This window comes from Malaya genurostris, chromosome 3, assembly GCF_030247185.1.
Source record: "Malaya genurostris strain Urasoe2022 chromosome 3, Malgen_1.1, whole genome shotgun sequence".
Classification (NCBI taxonomy): Eukaryota; Metazoa; Arthropoda; class Insecta; order Diptera; family Culicidae; genus Malaya; species Malaya genurostris.
This window is the reverse complement of record NC_080572.1, coordinates 107744145-107768345: the sequence shown is the minus strand read 5'-3', so window position 1 is coordinate 107768345 and position 24201 is coordinate 107744145. Positions and strand designations below refer to the sequence as shown.

The window sequence follows — 24201 nt, the reverse complement described above, 5'->3', positions numbered from 1 at the left end:
CAGAGTAATAATGATTCATCGAACACTTGGTCTAATGTAATTTTTTTCACTATAAATTATTAATGAACACAAGTAAGAACCGAGTTCATAGAGGAAGTAGTTCAATAAAAAACTTAACGAAATATTACAACAACAATTATATAATTAAAAATAATGATGAAATAAGGATGCTATCGTGTGTGGTGAGAAAAATTTATCTCAAGCAGTTTTCAAATTGACTTGTGAGTAAAACTGGATCTACTGGTGTCTACTGTCGTGAAAGGATATTAGAGCAATCCCATTCCCTAGGTTGATACTGTGCCGTGTTCCAAACAGAAATCTTTGTGATTCTGTGCGGTGGATAATCGGCACTTCGGTAGAGAATCTGCAGTAAACTCATTTGTTTTTTGCTGCTACAGTCAGGCTACCTAAAAGTAACTTAGTTCTAATGATCCTCGGTTCATGTCCAGGTATTACATATCGACCTTTAAAAGAAGATACACCCAAAACTCCATTAACGAACCTTATATATGTATGTAAGTATGCTTACACACTCACCCGTCTGCATATATGTATATATAATTATACACATTAAGGATCGTTTTTACTTCACCAATGTATTAGGAAAAACAAATATTTGCACACATGCGTACGTATATTAATACATATTAGGTGTACAACTTTACTCCCGCCGTTTTCCGATAGGTGGCTGTACCGGCTGAGGCTGGTCAAAATACATAGATGATAATGCCTTTAAAGTGAGTTTGTTACAATTCGAAAAAATGCAGCTGAAGCGCAACGAATGCTCTCAGAAACTTACGGTGATGCTGCTCTGAGTAAAAGAACGTGTCGGGAGTGGTTTCAACGTTTCAAATATGGTAATTTCGATGTCGAAGACAAACATGGTGATGGAAGAGAAAAAACCTTCAAAAATGAACAACTAGAAGCATTGCTTGATGAAGATTCGTGCCAAACCCAAGAAGAGCTTGCCGAATCGTTGGAAGTGAGTCAGCAAGCCATTTCAAAACGTCTCAAGGCCCTGGGCATGATTCAGAAAGAAGGAAACTGGGTGCCGTACGAGTTGAAACCGAGGGACATCGAGCGCCGTCTATTTGTATGTGAGCAACTGCTTCAAAGACAAAATCGTAAGGGGTTTTTACATCGAATCGTAACCGGTGATGAAAAGTGGGTTCGATACGATAATCCTAAACGCAGAAAATCATGGGGAAAGCCCGGGCATGCTACTTCGTCGAAGGCAAAACAGAATATTCACGGCGCCAAGGTTATGATTTGTATTTTGGTGGGATCAGCTCGGGTGAAACCATCACAGGAGATCGCTACCGAACGTAACTGATGCGCCTTAGTCGCGCACTAGAAGATAAGCGGCCACAATATCAAGAACGACATGACAAAGTCATCCTCCAACACGACAATGCTCGGCCTCACGTCGCAAAAGTGGTCAAAAAGTACCTGGAAACGCTGAAATGGGATGTCTTGCCCCACCCGCCGAATTCCCCAAATGTCGCCCCTTCTGACTTCCACCTATTCCGTTCGATGGCACACGGCCTGGCAGATCAACATATTCAATCCATCGAAGAGTTGGAAAAATGGATTGCTTCATGGATAGCGTCAAAAGAGGACATCTTTTTTCGAGTCGGGATCCGAAAATTGCCGAAAAGATGGGAGAAAGTTGTCGCTAGCGACGGACAATACTTTGAATAATACATCTGTAAGCACTCTTTCGCAATAAAGCTTTTAATTTTGAAATATATACATATATAAGGTACGTAAATGGAGGTTTGGGTGTATCAGCATTTCAAATACGGTTAACTTCTTGGGAAACCCGTTCATTCAGAATTTACTGGAAATGTAAAAGTTGATGAGTCGACTGAAGCTGATATAACGAACGGTTTCGTTGGTTCAGAACTAGCTTTTTGACTGTCAACTAGTTGGATAAAGCCAATGGCATCATATTAACAAGATATCCAGCTCTCACATTTCCCGAACAATTCATTGGCAACATCCTTTTTTGCGAGCATGCCGCCCTCAGGCGAGTCCGCATCGAATCTCATACATAGAAGTAGGGGGGAGAAATGTCAAATTCGTGCGCGCCAAAATAGCAGCGCTGCGCACCCATAAAATTGAATGTTGAATGTGATGCCGTGCGATGGCGTTACTGAACTGAAGATTGATTTCGCTCCAAACTGACAGGGTCTGATAAAACGTAGTATTCGTTTTCGAGTTGTATTCAAACTTATCAGTTATTACCGAAACCGACAAACTTGCGCCCAGACAAAAGAATTTTTGCCAGATTTAAGTTAGAAAATCTCAAACAGTCTGTAACATTTTTTCAAGTAAGAAAGCTTGTGTACAGTATATGTTACACATAACAGTGCGGTCACTGTTACACATACCGAAAATGGCGAGTGGGTAATGTCAGACACATAACCAGATGACATAAATGCGAATAAAATAGATTGTTCCAATTCTTTGATGTTAAACATTCTTGAGTGCATTTACCTCGCATGCAGGAGAGTATTTAAACCTGAGCAAAGCAAAGTCTTGGCATTACATTCCTTTCGTGGAATTTGGCCTTTCTGTTTCAACAGACTTCGCAGCCGATTCTTAGCGTACAGAATCATTGCATGGCTAGTACTATGGATCCTACTGACACTAAGAATCCTTCCAGGTCGGGGCTCGAACATACGACAGCTGGCTTGTAAGATCAGCGTCCTATGCAACCGACAACCCGGGACGCATTTAAACCTGAGGTTACCATATTACTAGATCTACTGAATACTATTCTGAACTTGAATTTTAGTTCGACAGTCCTATTACAGAGTTCAGTTACACAATCCAGGTTCAGAATTCAAATTCAAAACTAATTTATAGTTCCTGAACTGAATGTTGTAAATTGAATTCTGAAAGTGAATTTAGGTTCGGGAACTGAATCCAGGACCATATTTCTGGATCTGAATTTTAGAACTGACGTTTGAACCTAGATTCTGGATCTAAATTATGGATCGGGTTACTGGACCAGGATTCTGAAAGAGTAACTGAATTCCGAAATTGAATTTTCGAGCTGAATTCTGAACGTTCAGGTTACTAGAACCATCTTCCGAGCACGAGAAAAGGTCGTGACATAAATTTGATGGAACTCTTTGAAGCTCATTGATTCCGGATATTTAGGAAAATTTCCAATTTTAGGTATTTACAATTATCTTATAATACCGACCGAATTTTATTATAAACTGCTGAACATATTTCCGATGGCTTGAAGCGAAAATGATCTTGATACGTTGAGTTTAATAAAAAAATCACGATCTAAAAAACTTAGCAATTTGCTATATGATAAATTTTGAAAAGGTATCCCGTAAAACGTATTCACGTAAAAATCTTAGCGATATGTCTCTTTTTCTGTGATATAGAGAATTACTATATGAGGGCTATATGTATTATGAAAAAAATCAGGTAGGTCGTTCCTCGTGGGCTTCTCGAAATGAGTACTGGTAACGTCTCGCACTTCGAGGCATTTCTTGTCCGTATAAAAAATGCAGATCTATTGAAAAGAGTACAAAACAAGTATATTCTATAAAAAGACGAAAAATGATTCTCACTTTGCTGAAACATGGGAAAAACGCAATTACATGTGTATTCGATTCCCAATCCCCCACAAACGGTTTAACAATTTTTGTTTCCAAACTGCAAATGACAACGAGGTTAAAACTTAAATTTAGAAATTAATCCCGCAGTTTTTTGAAGGATCTAGCTTTGATACTTCGACTTTGGTATCAACATATTACACATAACGATTTGTAGACACTTCCTTGCTTTTGAAGTCAATTTTGAAGCAATTTAGAAAAGTCAATGTTAAGTGAAAACACATTGAAAATCGAGGGCCTTAGGAAAACGATAACTTGGACCGGGATTAATGCAATGTTGTCTCTTCTGATTATTCTTCTTACTGAACATTTCTCGGCATCAAACACACTTGGTGAACCTTCCCTAGTAGACTGCTACAACGGACTTTTCCTATTTATGTACATATCCTATTTACATATTATTTGAACGCCAGAAAATTAACAAAATATATCAAAAGGCTTTGTTATAATCTGTGAATAAATACGTTGCAATGGTTTATTAAAAAATGCATGATCCTTTAAGAGAACAACAAGTCGTGTATGTAGCTAGTAGAAAGAGCCATCGCAATCACCAGACGCAAGGTTTGAAATGAACATGTTTTCAGCGTTTTAGTACTCGACACAGTGTATATTATTGTTGTCGGCTGTGAATTTAACTACCTCACTATTGGGAAAGAATTCAATGTGTATTTTACTGTTGCTTTTGTTTAATTGAATCACATACACTTTCTCTTAGTTGAGATGCACTTGTTCCTTAAGCGAATTGCAATTACTTGTACCGACGGTGGAATTTTACACTGCCAAATGATGTCAATATCGGTTGATCCCGGTCGCGGAAGCGCCACTGGTGATGCCATTTCTTCATGAGGTTTGGTCATAAAGGATGGTCCACTTCCTTATGACACAACATCATTTTGATCTATTGAATTGACGGAATTGTATTCTATGGGCTAGAACTGAGAACATTTCGGCGGATCGCAGGTTTTCGGAACAAACTGAGCTCCGTTGTTATTGTACCATTGCTGAACTTCCCGACAACTTGAAGAATCCCGCCAAAATGTCACTGGATTCTTTTGTGACTTGACAAAGGGTAGAATTCGTTTCCGGAGAGATTTGGTTTTGTAAACCTCCAAAATAATCGGTTTTTTGCGACGACGAACTATTGTCGTTTGGCTGCAGCTGAAAATTCTCTGCCAGATCATATGTTTGTGGGCGAATCTATTCTCAAAAACAACCTTAAATCTGCCAAAGGACATCTCCTCGAACCTTCGTTTAGTAAATTTTATTTTTTGGTAGTTGTTGTCTTAACAAAACTTGTTAGTAATCAAATGGCGCTTCTTTTGATGTGAAAAATCATTAGGGTGGTCCATGGTTGGATTGATATCTGGAATTCAACTTTCTTAATTCTTAATTCTCTCAACTTTGCTGAAAAAACTACGTTTAAGCTCTTAATTTGACCATGTTACATAAATTTTTCGGAACAAAATAGCTATCAAACTAATTATTGTGCAAAATTTTACAGAACCAAGTTTTTCAAAAGTAGTGATTATTTTTTCATAAAAAACTATTGTTATTGCCAAAAAACGGACATAAAGATCTTCCGAAACCACTAGAAGCGCCGTAAAATGCTTAAAGGTTTATTTCATTATCAGATGAACTATATTTTACCTAAATCGCCTTATTATTCACTACACTACATAGTTCTTTATTTCGGTTGTGCCGGCTGTAAGCGATTTGTTTTGTCGACTGTTTCACACGACATAGGAAAGCAAACTAACCTATGCAATTCCTATTCATTAAACAGCAAGAAACATGCTGAAAGCATGTGCAATCCACAAACATAATGCAAAAATAGTGCTAGAAAGTCTCGAAACTAAAATATGTTTTGGTAAATAAACTATAAAAACCAACCGCCATAGAATGTTACTAAATTCATTTTTATTCGTTGATGAACTATGTAATCTAACATCATACATTGGATTTTTTGGAAGTTCGAAGATTTAGTTGGTATTGTTAACTTTTTTTTCTTAGTAAAATATATTTTTTGAATGAATTGTTGAATCTTCGAGTTGATAAACATATATTCCGTATTCGTTCGTTAATCCATTTTATAATCCGAAAGCAAATAAACTATAGAAGAAAATAAGAACTCACGAATTTTCATCGCAACTCTTTTTTCATCTAACAAATAAAACTAACATATGTATTATACTATCAATTATAATTGTTAGGCCCATCTAGGTTTTGGTGGCTACGTAAGTCAGATTTTTACGCTAATTTCCAAGATCAAATTTCTCATACTATGCTTTGCATGTATTTTGCAACGGAAAAGTAAATTAACTAAATGCCGAGTTTAATTCTGCTTTACCTGCCATAGTTACCCAATTCGTCACAAGAAATATCCAATAACATTGTTTCTCTCCACCTTTCAGATCGCGCCGGACGTTCCGACTCCATCGCAACCCTCGCCTCAGCGTGAGGCTTTGGAGCGTCTCTTTCTGGACGTGGCCGACGCTGACGGTGAGGTTGATTGGGTCGAACTGAAACGCATCCTGGACCATTCGTTCCGCGATGGTGAGTATTGCCTTCGATGTGCAAGGTCACATTTATTTATGTAAATTAATTGAGGGGTTCTACAATTTGTTCCAAGTTTACACCCAAATGTTAGAAATATTTATGTTTATTGCACCTCTTAGTTATGGTTCCTGAATGCTAGTTACTTTACAATTATACCCTGATAGATAGGTTGTAATAGTTTGAAATTTCTCTCACTTGCTAGTTTATGTTTCATTATTAGAACTAGCTAATCCTATTGAACTCATAACTGTAATAATTGAATGGTTTTAAGATCCACTTTATTACTCGGAATTCATTTGGTTCTGGTCACCTTCTGAAAAAAAATTACAATAATCGTTCTGTTTGTATTGTTTCGTATTATTGGCAACAGTTGTGGTGTATACAGAAATAACTTCACTAATACTCTAACCCGCAACATGCAACAAAAGGTCCATTTCTTCAACAACAAAATAATTTCATTTATCTTTTGCAATTGTATAAATTAAAAAATGTTCCGTCCTCGTCAGTTTCGGCTCTGTCCAGGTCTGATGTTGGTGTTGTTCGTCCTGTTTTGTTTAAGTTTAATTTTATTACCTAATCATTACGCTAGATGTACTAGAATCTCATGAAAAATTTCCCACTATTTTTCTCTTTCCCATGCGAAAATATTTTTAATTCATGTTCGACAAAAAAACGATTTTCTTTCTGAATTATTCTCAACCTAAAAAACCCCACCGAACCTACATCCGCAATCCCCATCCATAAAATGATTCCACGAACGTCCACAATCTGCTCACCAAACACGCAACCGTGCACGCACACATAATCAATCCAATGCATGTGAGTATCGCGTAGATCTGCCCAAATCATCGTCGGTCAATGGACTGAACAAAACGCGTGCCAACCAACAGAACGCGGCCAACTATGACGGAGGCGGTGGTAATGATACCGGCGGACTGTTGGCCCAACTATGCGGGCTCTTCTGTAAGGACACGCCCCTGGCCGAGGCGTTTGGGGTTAGCAACGGGCCGACGACGGCGGATACCAACGGAAACCTTCAAAGTGATATTATTCCCATCCAGCACGGTGAGAGTTTTTGTTTTTACTGAAGTTTATTGTTTTCTTTTTTACTGTTTTTCATTCACAGGGCAATGGTCAAATCTGGTGATTTTGTTATGTGTAGATAAACGTGTATTCTAGCTGTTGTTATTGAGCTGTTTTTTTGTTTTATTTTTTGCTTTTAACCTATTGCGCTATATGCTCCTCTCATTAAATTGCTTTTGGTGATTGAAACCCCTATGCCGATAATGAAACAAACATTTTCAATGCATCTTAAATAATATATTTTGTTGGCTTAGATGATTTAATTATTTTTACAGTCGGTCTCCCCCGGCGGATGACCACAAGAATTAAAATCTAAAGTAATAATAATATAAATAATTAATAATCGGTTTCTAGTAAGCCATGTTTATTTTGGTGAATTTAACTGCAACTGATTCAATTACGGACTAGCTTAGAACTAAGACTGCTGCGTATCATTGCGTCTGACACTAAAAGATGATTTTAATAGAAAAATGGAAATCTCGTGCAGTCATGGACAGCTACAATATGGGCATAAAAAATGGCTGATGTGACATGCTCCCCGGGTTATTCGAAGATTTTTTGATTACTGTCTAATCGGTATTGAATTGTTCATTATTATATTAACGTTCCACGTAATGAGTTGTGTTTCCTGTATACGGTGCACGTAAGTTCGATTAGACCTTCCCATCGAAAATACTTTTATTTACTTTATGTCGAAAATGAGCCCAAATACTTTGCGCTTACACTAACAAGCTTCACCTAACAATCTGCAGCTATTCCACAGCTTGAGAAGGATTCTGATTTTGTTTAGAATTTACTTATTATTAACTTATCTGATGTATTAATAATCTAATCTAATCTAATTTATAACAATGCTTAACTAGGCAACTCACAATAACTGTACTTGTTATTGATTATATCACAAAAAAATAAAATTTTAGTCTTCTTTTTTCATCAAATTTCGTTGGGAACAGGAACCGCTTCAGGTTTATATTATGCCGTACATCACTAGCCAGAGTATCAGGTGTACAACTTTGCTTCCGCCGTTTTTTTTCCAAAATTAAAAGCTTTATTGCGAAAAAGTGCTTACAGATGTATTATTCAAAGTATTGTCCGTCGCTAGCGACATCTTTCCTGCAATTTTCGGATCCCGGCTCGGAAAAAGGAGTGTTCTTTTGACGCTATCCATGAAGCAATCAATTTTTCCAACTGTTCGAAGGATTGAAAATGTTGATCTGCCAGGCCGTTTGCCATCGAACGGAATAGGTGGAAGTCAGAACGGGCGACATCTGGGGAGTACGGCGGGCGGGGCAAGACTTCCCATTTCGGCGTTTCCAGGTTCTTTTTGACCACTTTTGCGACGTGAGACCGAGCATTGTCGTGTTGGAGGATGACTTTGTCATGTCGCTCTTGATATTGTGGCCGCTTTTCTTTTAGCGAGACGTTTTGAAATGGCTTGCTGACTCACTCCCAACGATTCGGCAAGCTCTTCTTGGGTTTGGCACGAATCTTCATCAAGCAATGCTTCTAGTTGTTCATATTTGAAGGTTTTTTCTCTTCCACCACCACGTTTGTCTTCGACATCGTAATCACCATTTTTAAAACGTTGAAACCACTCACGACACTTTCTTTTACTCAGAGCAGCATCACCGTACGTTTCTGAGAGCATTCGATGCGCTTCAGCTGCATTTTTTTTCGAATTGTAACAGAAAAGTAAAACTTCCCGCAAATGGCGAGAATTGGGCACATAAACAGACATTTTCGAGCGTGAATAATACGGAAACAAGAACAACTGTCACTGAAACGGCGATCACAATTCGTTAGGCACTGTACACACTCACTTTTAAGGCATTATCATCTATGTATTTTGACCAGCCTCTGCCGGTACAGCCACCTATCGGAAAACGGCGAAAGCAAAGTTGTACACCTGATAGGATTTCGTCCTAAATCTGCGAATGAATGTAACATTTAAATAGTTCATCTAATTTTTTCCCGTTTTATTGGCTACAAGCCGGCCTCAACCTTTAGTCAATATTCATTAAGAAATCGATTGCAAAAAAATACTGCGAAAAAATATCTTCTACATGTATAACCCTTGCTTGCAAAGCTTCTTCAATCCATGAAACAGCTCTGCGTATGAGTTACCCTTGGGATGCAACGAGATTATCTCTCATGTTGCTTCGTTGTTGTTCCAAACGCCATCGATCTATGCGAACTTTCTGCCATCGTATTATTTCAGCATAATCTAATTTTTCCATTAGCAATCAAGCCGATCAGAAGCATTTTGGAGTCTCTGTGACAATCAAGTGATTTCTCTACTTTTTTCTAAAATTTCAAAATCGAGTGTTTTTTTATAATCCTTGTAATTTTGATATAAATTTGAATTTTCAAATTCTGCAACTCCCAAAACGTGAAATTTAGCTTCTATTCTACCAGTCTTGAAAAATTACGATTTTGGTGTGAGTTATCAGTCTGAATCAAAATAAGGTTCGAAATTCCCCACTCTCCCCTACTGAATGTCTCTAAATGATCCGTTTTATCCTTCTCTACATATGACTTCAATCTCTCGCAAAATATTCTTATGCGTGACAACTTTGTGAAGGGCCTAGATATTATTCCTAACCACAAACTTGATATCAAGGACATGTCGATTTCGTAATTTCAAACCTTTAGGTCTCATTTTCTGAAATATTGAATGTTTTGTTAACATGCACTGCTTGAAAGCTCTTGATTGTCTGCACTAGTCCGATCAACACTTGAGCATGCAAATTCAAGATTAGTAATCCGCAATCTAGCGGGGAGAGATCTATTCAACCTTCCAAGTTACGAGGAGCGCTGCCGGCTAATTGACTTGGATCTGCGATCTGATCGAAGGAATGTCTACAAGGTTGTTATCATCGCAGATTTAATCGAAACGCGTATCGACTGTTCTGATATCATATGGTTGATCAATTTCGACTTTCATCATGGTGGTCTTGGTTCATATCCGTTTCTTCAAATTCCCGAACCAACTACGGATATAATGAGCTTTTTCCGCTATGTGTTGTTTGTTTAATAGCTGCTTTCATGACACGGATTTATCTCGAAATGCAATTAAACGATTGTTCTATTCAGTTGTAGAAGTAGCGCAAAACTTCAAGCAAAATACCACGTACCTAATTTGTAATGTAATTTAGTTTAATCTAAGCCTTTACTTGGATACTGTAAATCTGTTGGTATAAACGATGAGGAGGCTTCATGCGTATTGGAGAAAAAGATGGAAAATGTCATGACCTGATGGCTTTTCCCTACTTCCAATAAAATAGAATAAATTAAAAAATGATATAAAAAAGTTGTGGTTTTATGCCTTCTGGAAAAAAAGATTAGGGTCAGGGCTCCCTATTTCATCTGAGGTCCTATTTCCATCTCATCCGTTCAACTCAATACTTTGAACATGAATAATATCTTACAACGTACTTGAACCAAACTGTGAAATGTTTAAAAATGAATATTTAACTATTTTTACCTGGAGCTGTTAGCGGAATATATTCAATAGTTGCACTATTTATGTACCATTTAATTCCACTATTTCACTGTCACGTTATTACACTTTCACAAAGTCACTATACTTTAATGAAGCATAACAAACGTTACAATACAGATACGCGTATTTCGGAATGTTATTTACATCCTTCTTCAGTGTATCGGTTTTATAAGTTTGTTTTGTCACACTTGATCGATGTTTTGACTAAAAACAAACTCACTTTTCGATTTAGGACACATTTTCGTCTTAACATTTACAGTTCGTCATGTTTCTGAATATCTACTAAACGATTCGTCTCAAAACATGATCACTGTTTCGCACAATTACACTACTATTCAATGCTGGATTACTTCATAATTAGTAATACGCACTTGCCACTTGTTTAATTAACGATTAAAAACTTCAAAAACTACCCGACAAGCAATAAAAGTCTTCAAAAATATGAGATGAAAATTTTTCACTTAGTTCACTTGATTGCGCTTTGTTTCCATTTCATTTGGTTTCGCAAAGTTGCCAGGTTCTCTCATAATGTTACAAAACAAAATTGTTTTTCTTCTTCAAATTATCATCAACAAGTTTTTTTTTTTTTGGTATCCGTGACATTGGTTTAATTATATTATTGACATTTATATTTCAATAAAACTATTTCGGCTTCGAATATTACCAGAAAGAGCGTGATAAATATTAATGAAATAACCATTGTGGCAAGTCTAGTAGCACTGGTTCCTTTCCACTCTATGTCAATCTTCATCAAGCAATGCTTCTAGTTGTTCATATTTGAAGGTTTTTTCTCTTCCACCACCACGTTTGTCTTCGACATCGTAATCACCATTTTTAAAACGTTGAAACCACTCACGACACTTTCTTTTACTCAGAGCAGCATCACCGTACGTTTCTGAGAGCATTCGATGCGCTTCAGCTGCATTTTTTTTCGAATTGTAACAGAAAAGTAAAACTTCCCGCAAATGGCGAGAATTGGGCACATAAACAGACATTTTCGAGCGTGAATAATACGGAAACAAGAACAACTGTCACTGAAACGGCGATCACAATTCGTTAGGCACTGTACACACTCACTTTTAAGGCATTATCATCTATGTATTTTGACCAGCCTCTGCCGGTACAGCCACCTATCGGAAAACGGCGAAAGCAAAGTTGTACACCTGATAGGATTTCGTCCTAAATCTGCGAATGAATGTAACATTTAAATAGTTCATCTAATTTTTTCCCGTTTTATTGGCTACAAGCCGGCCTCAACCTTTAGTCAATATTCATTAAGAAATCGATTGCAAAAAAATACTGCGAAAAAATATCTTCTACATGTATAACCCTTGCTTGCAAAGCTTCTTCAATCCATGAAACAGCTCTGCGTATGAGTTACCCTTGGGATGCAACGAGATTATCTCTCATGTTGCTTCGTTGTTGTTCCAAACGCCATCGATCTATGCGAACTTTCTGCCATCGTATTATTTCAGCATAATCTAATTTTTCCATTAGCAATCAAGCCGATCAGAAGCATTTTGGAGTCTCTGTGACAATCAAGTGATTTCTCTACTTTTTTCTAAAATTTCAAAATCGAGTGTTTTTTTATAATCCTTGTAATTTTGATATAAATTTGAATTTTCAAATTCTGCAACTCCCAAAACGTGAAATTTAGCTTCTATTCTACCAGTCTTGAAAAATTACGATTTTGGTGTGAGTTATCAGTCTGAATCAAAATAAGGTTCGAAATTCCCCACTCTCCCCTACTGAATGTCTCTAAATGATCCGTTTTATCCTTCTCTACATATGACTTCAATCTCTCGCAAAATATTCTTATGCGTGACAACTTTGTGAAGGGCCTAGATATTATTCCTAACCACAAACTTGATATCAAGGACATGTCGATTTCGTAATTTCAAACCTTTAGGTCTCATTTTCTGAAATATTGAATGTTTTGTTAACATGCACTGCTTGAAAGCTCTTGATTGTCTGCACTAGTCCGATCAACACTTGAGCATGCAAATTCAAGATTAGTAATCCGCAATCTAGCGGGGAGAGATCTATTCAACCTTCCAAGTTACGAGGAGCGCTGCCGGCTAATTGACTTGGATCTGCGATCTGATCGAAGGAATGTCTACAAGGTTGTTATCATCGCAGATTTAATCGAAACGCGTATCGACTGTTCTGATATCATATGGTTGATCAATTTCGACTTTCATCATGGTGGTCTTGGTTCATATCCGTTTCTTCAAATTCCCGAACCAACTACGGATATAATGAGCTTTTTCCGCTATGTGTTGTTTGTTTAATAGCTGCTTTCATGACACGGATTTATCTCGAAATGCAATTAAACGATTGTTCTATTCAGTTGTAGAAGTAGCGCAAAACTTCAAGCAAAATACCACGTACCTAATTTGTAATGTAATTTAGTTTAATCTAAGCCTTTACTTGGATACTGTAAATCTGTTGGTATAAACGATGAGGAGGCTTCATGCGTATTGGAGAAAAAGATGGAAAATGTCATGACCTGATGGCTTTTCCCTACTTCCAATAAAATAGAATAAATTAAAAAATGATATAAAAAAGTTGTGGTTTTATGCCTTCTGGAAAAAAAGATTAGGGTCAGGGCTCCCTATTTCATCTGAGGTCCTATTTCCATCTCATCCGTTCAACTCAATACTTTGAACATGAATAATATCTTACAACGTACTTGAACCAAACTGTGAAATGTTTAAAAATGAATATTTAACTATTTTTACCTGGAGCTGTTAGCGGAATATATTCAATAGTTGCACTATTTATGTACCATTTAATTCCACTATTTCACTGTCACGTTATTACACTTTCACAAAGTCACTATACTTTAATGAAGCATAACAAACGTTACAATACAGATACGCGTATTTCGGAATGTTATTTACATCCTTCTTCAGTGTATCGGTTTTATAAGTTTGTTTTGTCACACTTGATCGATGTTTTGACTAAAAACAAACTCACTTTTCGATTTAGGACACATTTTCGTCTTAACATTTACAGTTCGTCATGTTTCTGAATATCTACTAAACGATTCGTCTCAAAACATGATCACTGTTTCGCACAATTACACTACTATTCAATGCTGGATTACTTCATAATTAGTAATACGCACTTGCCACTTGTTTAATTAACGATTAAAAACTTCAAAAACTACCCGACAAGCAATAAAAGTCTTCAAAAATATGAGATGAAAATTTTTCACTTAGTTCACTTGATTGCGCTTTGTTTCCATTTCATTTGGTTTCGCAAAGTTGCCAGGTTCTCTCATAATGTTACAAAACAAAATTGTTTTTCTTCTTCAAATTATCATCAACAAGTTTTTTTTTTTTTTGGTATCCGTGACATTGGTTTAATTATATTATTGACATTTATATTTCAATAAAACTATTTCGGCTTCGAATATTACCAGAAAGAGCGTGATAAATATTAATGAAATAACCATTGTGGCAAGTCTAGTAGCACTGGTTCCTTTCCACTCTATGTCAACATAACGCTGTTAAGTGTGTGTGTTTCATCGGCTATGCACAGAGATGCCAGATACTTTCATAGAAAATATGTATTGCTTTGAACAAAAAGTCTATATTTGCTCTATCTGTTTTAACTAATAAAATGAGGTTAAAAGATAATTCTTCATATCTGCGAAGATTTCCATTTAAACATGCGATTTGCCCGTTGATTAATAAACTTTCAAAGAATTACTGCAATCAAATACTAATAGATACTCAGAGAGAAAGGTCTATTTTGTACTTCTCACTTTTTATGAACCTGTACAAATCTGTATTACATTTAGGAAATCTGTATAAAATCTGTACTCTGATATAAACCAGCATGCGAACCCAAAAACCTGAGAGTGTAATAGTGCAATATTTTGGTTTTGATTGCTGTCGCCATTGCTAATTTATGGGATGAATAAAGGACCAACGATAGGATGAATAAAAATCCTTTGAGATGGAATTAGGAGCAGAGTAATGAACATATCAGAAGTGTTTTTAGTTGATTTTTTGAACATTATTTTAATTTCCAAGGATTGTGAATCAATTTCTCCATGTGGAGCAAGACGAATTAAGCAGAAATAAAAAAAAATCATAGTGATATTAGTGGCTAAATCAGGTAACGTCCTTACAAATAAGATGAAATAGGGAGCCCTTACCCTACATAATTTCAGCTCCAGCAGGCGTTTCCGTACTCCTAATAAATAAAATAAATAAATAAGTAAAAACCCATGAAACCGATAATTGTACTCTTCATGCCCCGTGTAAAATTAACTTTTAATTTTTCATATATGAATGCATACGTAATTTGGCAAGACAATGTGCACATATGTCCGAACGTGACACATGTCTCTGTCACTACATTGTTTTCGATCCATAGAATAGGCTCGAACAGGTCAGGTGAACAAAACAATTTAAATCCTAGGTAAACTGCTACAATGCAATGTTTCACCATAAAAAATGGTTAAACGAAATCAAAAATGATGTCACAATAGCTCTATTTAACCATCTCCATTCTCATTTTTCTCTTCCTATTTTCCCCGATAGTCGATCAAGTCGGAGCCGGTTTCTCGAAGGACGTGTGTCGCTCGATGGTCGCCATGTTGGACGTGGATCAGTCCGGCAAGCTAGGATTCGACGAGTTCAAGAGTCTGCTGACGGACATTGCCAACTGGAAGGCGGTATTTAAACTATACGATCAGGACCGAACCGGTCGGTTGAGTTCCTTCGAACTACGTCAAGCGCTCAATTCGGCTGGTTACCATCTGAACAATCGCATCCTGAATGGACTGGTGCATCGGTACGGTTCCCGAGACGGATCGATAGCCTTCGACGATTTCATCATGTGCGCCGTCAAAATAAAAACCATGATCGGTGAGTGATCCCAGATAAAATGCTTGCAACCGAAAAACACCTTTTCATTTAATTCATACAGAAATTTTCCGAGAACGAGACACCGAGGGTACTAACATGGCAACATTCAGCATGGACGAGTGGGTCGAGAAAACTTTATATTCATAAGATGATTCAACGAGATCAACGATCGGAATAATTCTATTCGAAACGCCACAAATTATCATCCAAAAAGTGTTTGTTATTGCCGCAGTTGACTCGAATAGTTCTACCGGAAATGTCGCATTTCTCTTCACCCAACCGAAAAATTATTTATAAGGACTTCAAATTTGTATTTATCTCCCATGTTACGTATTTTTGTTTTTTTTTAACATGTTTTTAAATGTTATTTATATATTGCTGTGTACATAAGAACTGCAATCCTCAAATCCCGATAGTGTGACTGAGTGCATACAAATTTTGTCTAAATTGAATCTGTCATGATTCAGTAACATTGTATTAGTTTTACAGTACAGTCAACAGTTCTCAAAATAGATTCCGGATCTTATTACCGTTCTCATTTCCACTTTCACATTCACTTCACTTACATGTCACTTCACTTGATTTTACTTATTACCAGTATCACGTATAGTGGAGCGATCACTGTAGTGGAAAAAACTATTTTTTTCGACAAAATGTTGGTGGCTTGATGTTCATAGTGACATCAAGTTCTTCCAAGAAATTACTTTTGTCTCTGAAGCGGCTTCCGCTATAAGGACCTAAATTCACTTCACTCGATTTTCACCGTGAAGTGATACCGGTAATAAAGGCCTCCATCTTACAGAATATCCAGTATTTAGTAGAGATGGTCGGGTATAGAAATTCTTATACCCGAACCCGACCCGTACCCGAGTGGTCAGCAAAAAAATTTACCCGTACCCGACCCGTACCCGATTGAAAATTAAAAAAATTACCCGTACCCGACCCGTACCCGATCAATAATAAATAAAAATTACCCGTACCCGACCCGTACCCGAAAAAAAATAAAAAATTTTACCCGTACCCGACCCGTACCCGATTAAAAATTACCTGTACCCGTACCCGACCCGAATGAGTAGTAAAAATTTTACCAAAATTCAGTATGGAAAAAATAAAGTGTTTTAGATATCGAGCCGTATCAGGCTCTAGTTGGTAAGAAAAATACATTAAAATGATTGTTTACTTTTAAACATATAAATACACTGTGAAGCATGAATAATGTAATGGAACTTTTTTTAAACATGCATAAAAAAACAAACGGTTCATCCGAATTCAAAATTTTTTTTTTCATATTAAAGTACAGTCCTTCCGGGTAATTGTGAAATATAATTTCATTCAAATGGCTGCCTCGGCTGGCCTTGCAGTACGCCATACGGTCGGTCCAGCTTTTTAATACATTTTCGATTGTATGCAGCTTTATTTCAGCTATGGATGCACGAATGTTTTCCTTCAAGGCTTGAATTGTCTCTGGCTTGTCCACATAACACTTATCTTTGACAGCCGCTCAAAGATAATAGTCTAACGGTGTCAAATCACAGCTCCGAGGCGGCCAAACGACATCCGAATTTCGACTGATAATTCGATCTCCGAAGACTGTGCACAGATGATCGATCGTAGCGTTGGCTGTGTGGCACGGAGCGCCGTCTTGTTGGAATCAAAAGGTGTCCAAGTCTTCCTCTTCAAGTAACGGGAAGAACCAATCGCTAATGATGACGCGGTACCGCTCGCCATTGACCGTGGCGGCGGCTCCTGCCTCATTTTCTTAGAAAAAAGGCCCAATGATACCGCCAGACAAAAATCCGCACCAAACCGTCACTCTCTGAGATCGGCTTCTCCATGATGACGTGCGGGTTTTCCGTCCCCAGATGCGACAATTTTGCTTATTAACATACCCGCCGAGATGAAAATGTGCCTCATCCGAGAAGATGATTTTTTTGCACACATTTCGCAACATTACCATGATTTTGAAAGTAAAACTGCACTATTTTCACGCGGTCCTCAAGCGTATACACAACCATTTTCGTTCAGCGGAAGGATACAACTAAGTTTCTGTCAAATCAGAAGTGACATTTCAGGAATCAGGAATCAGAACAAATTGGCTCAAATGGCACGTTCCCCTTGATATTTGGAGATTTGTGCCTTGCCATCAATTTGTTTTTAGCATCATTTTCCCGATATATAAGAGGGAAGGATTGAAAGGAAATGGTAAGGGTTGGACTAGGAGGATGGGAAAAATTGACGACACAAAAACACATAAAAGCAGAAGTAAATTCTGCACCCCTAAGGGATGCTGAACAATCTGCTGAGGATCACATTTAGTGGAAGCAGAAGGAAATTCTGAACCTCTACGAGGTCCCGAACAGTCTGCTGTTAATAAAACCTCCAACCCCCGAGAGGATTTAGAGATCTTACAAAAGCGACACCATTCTGCACTCCCGGAAGAATGCAGAACGACTCGCAGTATGTACGAGCAGAAGTAAATGCGGTACCCCCCAGAGGATGCCAAACAATCTGCCAAACCCTATTTAAGGTGCATACAGAAGGGATTCATTCACTCCAGGAAGAACGGTGAACCCTTCTGACTATAGCTCCTTACCACATTGGGTGAGAAACGAGAGAATATCCTTCAATTTTAGCTCCGCATACACAGACTCAACCATGTATGGAGAACCAAAAACCCGGATACGTAGCTGCGTCAATGCGGGACAGTTACATATCAGATGATATGAAGTACCATAATCGCATTCACACAAATCACACGAATAATACTCAGCACGTTGAATAGTAGCCATGTGATAATTGAGTTTGCAATGTCCAGTCAGAGCTCTGACCAGAATACTTCAATGATACTTGGAGAAATGCAGTAGACACTTTGACATTTTCAGATTTAAATCTGGTAGAAATGCTTTTGTCTGAGCGCAAGTTTGCAAGCTGCGCCAGTAGCTGGCATGTTTGGATGCAGCCCAAGAACGTATCTTGTGCTTTATCCAACTAGTTGAAAGTGGTAAAGCTGGTTCAGGACCAACGAAATCATTCGTTGCACCAGCTCTAGCCAACTCATCAGCCCATTCATTTCCAGTAATACCAGAATGGCCGGGTACCCATATGAAGTAAACAGCATTTGAAGTGCTGAGGTCTTTAATTTGAGTTCGACATGCGATCACTAGATTCGACCGTGAGTCATTCGAACTGAGTGCTTTTAAGGCTGCCTGACTGTCGGAACAAAAATAAATACGTTTACCACAGATCCTCTGCTGAGGTGCCGATTGTACTCCACACAGAATTGCGTAGATTTCTGCTTGGAACACAGTACAGTATCTACCAAGTGAATGAGACTGCTCCAGCCTATTTCACGACAGTAGATACCAGCACCAGCACGACCATTCAACAGAGAACCGTCCGTAAAACAAACTATGTGTTCATCAAGTTGTCGTTCCAGACAACCAGACAATCATTCCTAACGAAGAGGATAGCTCACATTGAATGTTTTAAAAGGAAAACTGCATGTGAGAGTTAGGTCACTAGGAGCGAGTAAATACTCATCCCACGGAACCATTTGAGACCACAAGCGAGTGTGACTGGTAGCATATTCTAATGGGTTACTGTTCCAAAGCCCTGTAACCCTAAGACGGTATGCACAAGATAATGCTTCTTGTTTTAGGAACACATGTAGTGGTTTAATGCACAGTAGCGCCTCTAGAGCAGCAGTAGGAGTTGTCGTGAATGCTCCTGTCATCGCCATTAGGACCATCCTTTGGAGATGATTTAGCTTTGACTGAACTGTCGCGACTTCTCCTTTCTGCCACCATACAAGACATCCATATGCTAAAATTGGTCTAACGATAGTTGTGTAGATCCAATGAATATATCTGGGTTTGAGTCCCCATGATTTTCCAAAAGCTCGTCTGCATTGGCCGAAAGCCATGCAAGCTCTTTTAGTCCTGAAATCAATGTGAGCAGACCAATTCAGTTTTGAGTCAAGAATAACCCCGACGTATTTAACTTGATCGACCACAGTGACCCCTGAACCAAAGAACTGCAACGGACGAGCTCCTGTAATTATCCTACGATGAGTGAAAAGCACCATTGATGTTTTGCCCGGATTTACAGATAATCCAAACCTGACAACACCATTGTTCAACAGATCGCAGGGCTTGCTGCATTAAATCAAAGAGAGTGTTAATGCTTATACCGGTCATCAATATATGATAATCGTCGGCAAAACCATAAGTCGGAAATCCAAGGTTATTAAGTTTCCTTAACAAACTATCAGCGACTAGGTTCCATAAAAGTGGGGATAGTACACCACCTTGAGGACACCCACAGACACTCAGCTTTCTAATCTCTGGCCTGCCGAAGCGATGATCAAAGAAGTTGATTGCTAAGCATTGCGTGTATCCAGTAAGGGAAAAACCCAAGATATTCCGTTCACGACTGCAATGTTTAACCTCCTGCAGCCATTCAGCCATCGGCACGGAAATACACCTTGACTTAGGAGTTCCTATTGTTGTGGCCTTTTACGACATGGAATAGGAAACCAGTGGATCAATTCTTGGTAAAAAATAATTCCGCCGGATGCCACACGGCTTACCTGTTTGGTGGACTTATACCACCGGTACAGGTGGACCGTAGCGTTATTCTTAGCAGTTGGGAAACTGCTACCGACACTACACGGCTATCTAGGCTGCTCAGAGAGGGAAGTTAACATTGATGGTCAACTTCCATGGATGGCCGAGCAGCCGGTAAACATACCCGCCGAGATGAAAATGTGCCTCATCCGAGAAGATGATTTTTTTGCACACATTTCGTAACATTACCATGATTTTGAAAGTAAAACTGCACTATTTTCACGCGGTCCTCAAGCGTATACACAACCATTTTCGTTCAGCGGAAGGATACAACTAAGTTTCTGTCAAATCAGAAGTGACATTTAGGTTACCAATGTCGAAATAACCGCTAGCTCAAAAATAAATGTTAGATGGCGGACCCTGTAGATTTCCAATGTCTTTGGTACTTTACACTCATTTACAAATGTCAACAAAAGCGAGTAATATCTACTCAAATTTTTCAAAAAGCATATTTACCCAATATGTCGTAATACCCGTTGTACTCAATTTTGGGTAGGTATGGTTTTTACGAAACAGTGCGACTTTTGATCCAATTCTTTAGAACTATAAGTAAGCGTGCTCGTTATCTTGACACACATAAAAATTCACATTCGAATCACTTGAAAAATCACGTAAAATAGTTCTAAATGTCAAATTGAATATTATACGTGACGAAAATGAATGTTATGCGAACATCCCCTAAAATGAATAGTGTGTTATCAGTTCGACCAAAGAATCAAACAATGTACGTGTATTCCCGGTGTGAAAAATTCAATTTTGAACATGGTGAACGGTGAGTCCTTCAAGTGTAAGTAGTTTGAACATTCGTAGGAAATTTTTTTGGTTACAATTTTTTACTACAAAGCAAAATTAATTATGATTTTGATTTAAATTAATCTGTCAACTATGCCCGTTTTGTAAACCTCACAAACCCACACCCACGATGTTATCGGTAGCTGGTGGTTTTTACAGCCATTGAACCGGTGGAACCCTCAACGAGTTAACACGGTGAAAATTTGAGTATTTCACGAGAAAAGATTTTCACCCTTACTTTTGCGACTCCACGTTGTCACGCATCGAGATTTTCACTTGTAGTCCAGTGAAATGAAACGAAAATTAACTAGCAATATAGCCCAACTTGCTGTGCCATCAATCGGTGTCATTTAAAGTGAGGTGACACCACCCAGAAGTGCAGAATAATAAGAACTTCTATGTAGATTTTCTGAAATAAATGTTCATGTTTTTATGGTAAGAATCCCAATGATTTTTATGAAAATTTTGAAAATCTCTAACCAATATTTAAAATAACAGTTTTCTGGTATCTGAATGTGATATGAGTACTACACTACATTTTATATACTGCCCATACTTGCATATCAGTCCCATATGGGAAATCGGCATGTTGAGAAAAAGACGATCAAAAGTTTATTTCCGAATTTTTTTATTTATTGTGCTCCCTAATGCTGGTCCCGGGTTGGCGCTTCAATGCATAGGACGCTGGTCTTACAAGCCAGCTGTCGTATGTTCGAGCCCCGACCTGGAAGGATTCTTAGTGTCAGTAGGATTCATAGTACTAGCCATGCAATGATTCTGTACGATAAGAATCGGCTGCGAAGTCTGTTGAAACAGAAAGGCCAAATTCCACGAAAGGAATGTAATGCCAAGACTTTGCTTTGCTCCCTAATGCAAAATCTTGGTATTATTACATGAAATATCGGTAATACACCTTTGCTGTTCCAATATTGCAACAAATGAAATTATTGAAATTTTGCACTGAATGGGACTGATATGCTGATATTTAGCATATGGGACAAAGAAATGAGTTGATATTTTTTATATTTTACTGAACAAACCCTCAACTTTCATTGCAATTTCTGAGAGTATATTGAGGAATGACTCCATTCCTCAAGCTAACTCAAAATTGGCGAAAATCGATATGAGACTGATATGCGAGTATGGGCAGTATATGAATCAAATAATTTTTACTGGATTGTGCATTAAACAGCTTTAAAATGGCAGTCCATTAAAACCTACGTGAAAAGTAGATTCCGACCGCAACATCATAGAGCTAAGGCAGTGTGTCTTATTAAATATGTTATAAACAAAGTAGGGCGGGAAATATTCACATAACTTTTCATGAAGAAAAAAATGTTTTTTTCTGGAAAAAGATGCCGTTTGACAGGTCTGGTCCTAGGCGGGAATGTCAAAACCCCTTGAATCAAATTGATTATTAAACTGTTTGCAATGAAAAAATCTCGTCAACGTGTAAACATATTTATGTGAAGTACAAATGGTCGGGTAATCGATCCGAAAAAAAAATTTACCCGTACCCGACCCGTACCCGAGTGAGCGATAAATTTTTTTACCCGTACCCGACCCGTACCCGAGTGAGCAGTAAAATTTTTTACCCGTACCCGACCCGTACCCGATTGAAAATAAAATTTTTTACCCGTACCCGACCAAAAACCCGTCGGGTACGGGTACGGGTCGGGTTTCGGGTAAAATACCCGATACCCGACCATCTCTAGTATTTAGCTAACCTAATTCTAAATTGTAGACAATCTGAATAATAAATTCTGGACTATTAATTTAGAGGGTAAGCATAAAAATCAATCCCAAGCTTCTGAAAAAAGTAATGAATATACCTACGATTTTTTTCTTTCGTTATGTCAAAACAAGTCCATTAATTTTTAATTGAATTGTGACAGATTTCATTACGACTTGATTGTGTGTCTTCAGGATATTTAATCAACTTGCTGTACTTCAGAAAGGAAATGGTTATCAAATCTCATGACTACTTACGATTGTCTTTCGAAAATAGAATTAAAATAAAATAACAGTTACAAGTGCCACAGTGCCGAAACATACAAAAGCAACCAGATAGAATGCTCCATGCCTTATTGGATCAATCAGAAGAAAAACAGAAACGTCACGGCATTAGTTTTATTCCATCCAATCTACAGTAAAAGAGACGCTTTTTGCTGTATGCTGTATCTGTTAGGTCTGTGCTCTCCTGTACGCAAATCACAAACAAAACAAACAGTAAATCAACGATGACGTGCATTGAGAAATGACTTTTAAAGTCTCTCTTAAAATGTTTTATTCATGTAAACTACAAAATAGACGCGTACTCGTGCCTCGAAGTTAAACCATTACAGTTTGTCTACGATAGTGTATATCACTTCATAGGTCACCTTATAGTATTCCAGAATCAACTGTGCGAAGCGGGCAATCAAAACTGGACTCATACCTACCCCTCACGAACTTTCCCAAATTGAACACTCGAACAAACGATAGCAGCACCTTCTCAGATATGAATGGAACTTTTTGGATATGTAAACTTTGTCACAAATAGAATACTTTGTTTTTTAAAAATTGATCTAGTCTGCCTTTAACCCATTATATCCTAGCGTATGATATATCATACGCAGAAATATCTATTTTTCAAAAAATGTTTACTGTTGAATGGGTGTTAAATCTGCTGTTTTTTTTCAAAATTTATTTGTATTTTGATCCTTGACCTTTGACCTACTAACGACTAGAAATGGTAGTGCAAAAGTAAGTTATATATTGCTTTGTATTTTTTGGTCAAATTATGCGCTAAGACTTATATCTTGTGACAAAACTTTAGCAGAGGCTCTAAAAAGGTTATATCTATAAAAAAAATCCCAAATAATGTGTAAAATAATGTAAAATTTGAGGATAACATTTGTATGTATGATATATCATACGGTGGCATAATTTCGTTTAGAAAAGATTTTTAACAGTGGTTTTGCGTTTCCCATAATCTTCAACACATAATATGATGAAACTGATGATATCAGTTCATTTGATTCAAATTTTAAAACCCCCGGGTTATAATAAGTTAAAAGGAACCAAACTTATTCAACCTATTTTGTTCAAATAGTTAAAAACGAAAAGTGTTGTACTAG

General features: G+C 37.6%; 1 protein-coding gene across 6 annotated transcripts in view; it reads left to right on the top strand.

The window, feature by feature from the left end:
- Positions 1-23418, top strand: part of LOC131439072 (calpain-A-like) — an 83477-nt gene extending 60059 nt beyond the window's left edge. For 5 of the 6 annotated variants that reach the window (XM_058609615.1, XM_058609617.1, XM_058609619.1 and 2 more), the window contains 4 exons: positions 6053-6194; positions 7032-7262; positions 15339-15665; positions 15727-23418. In XM_058609615.1, coding sequence (XP_058465598.1) covers positions 6053-6194; positions 7032-7262; positions 15339-15665; positions 15727-15812 — 786 coding nt within the window. In that variant the 3' untranslated portion in view covers positions 15813-23418. The remainder of the gene's footprint in view (positions 1-6052; positions 6195-7031; positions 7263-15338; positions 15666-15726) is intronic. The other variant, XM_058609616.1, reaches the window with a different exon arrangement.
- Positions 23419-24201: the final 783 nt, after the last annotated feature.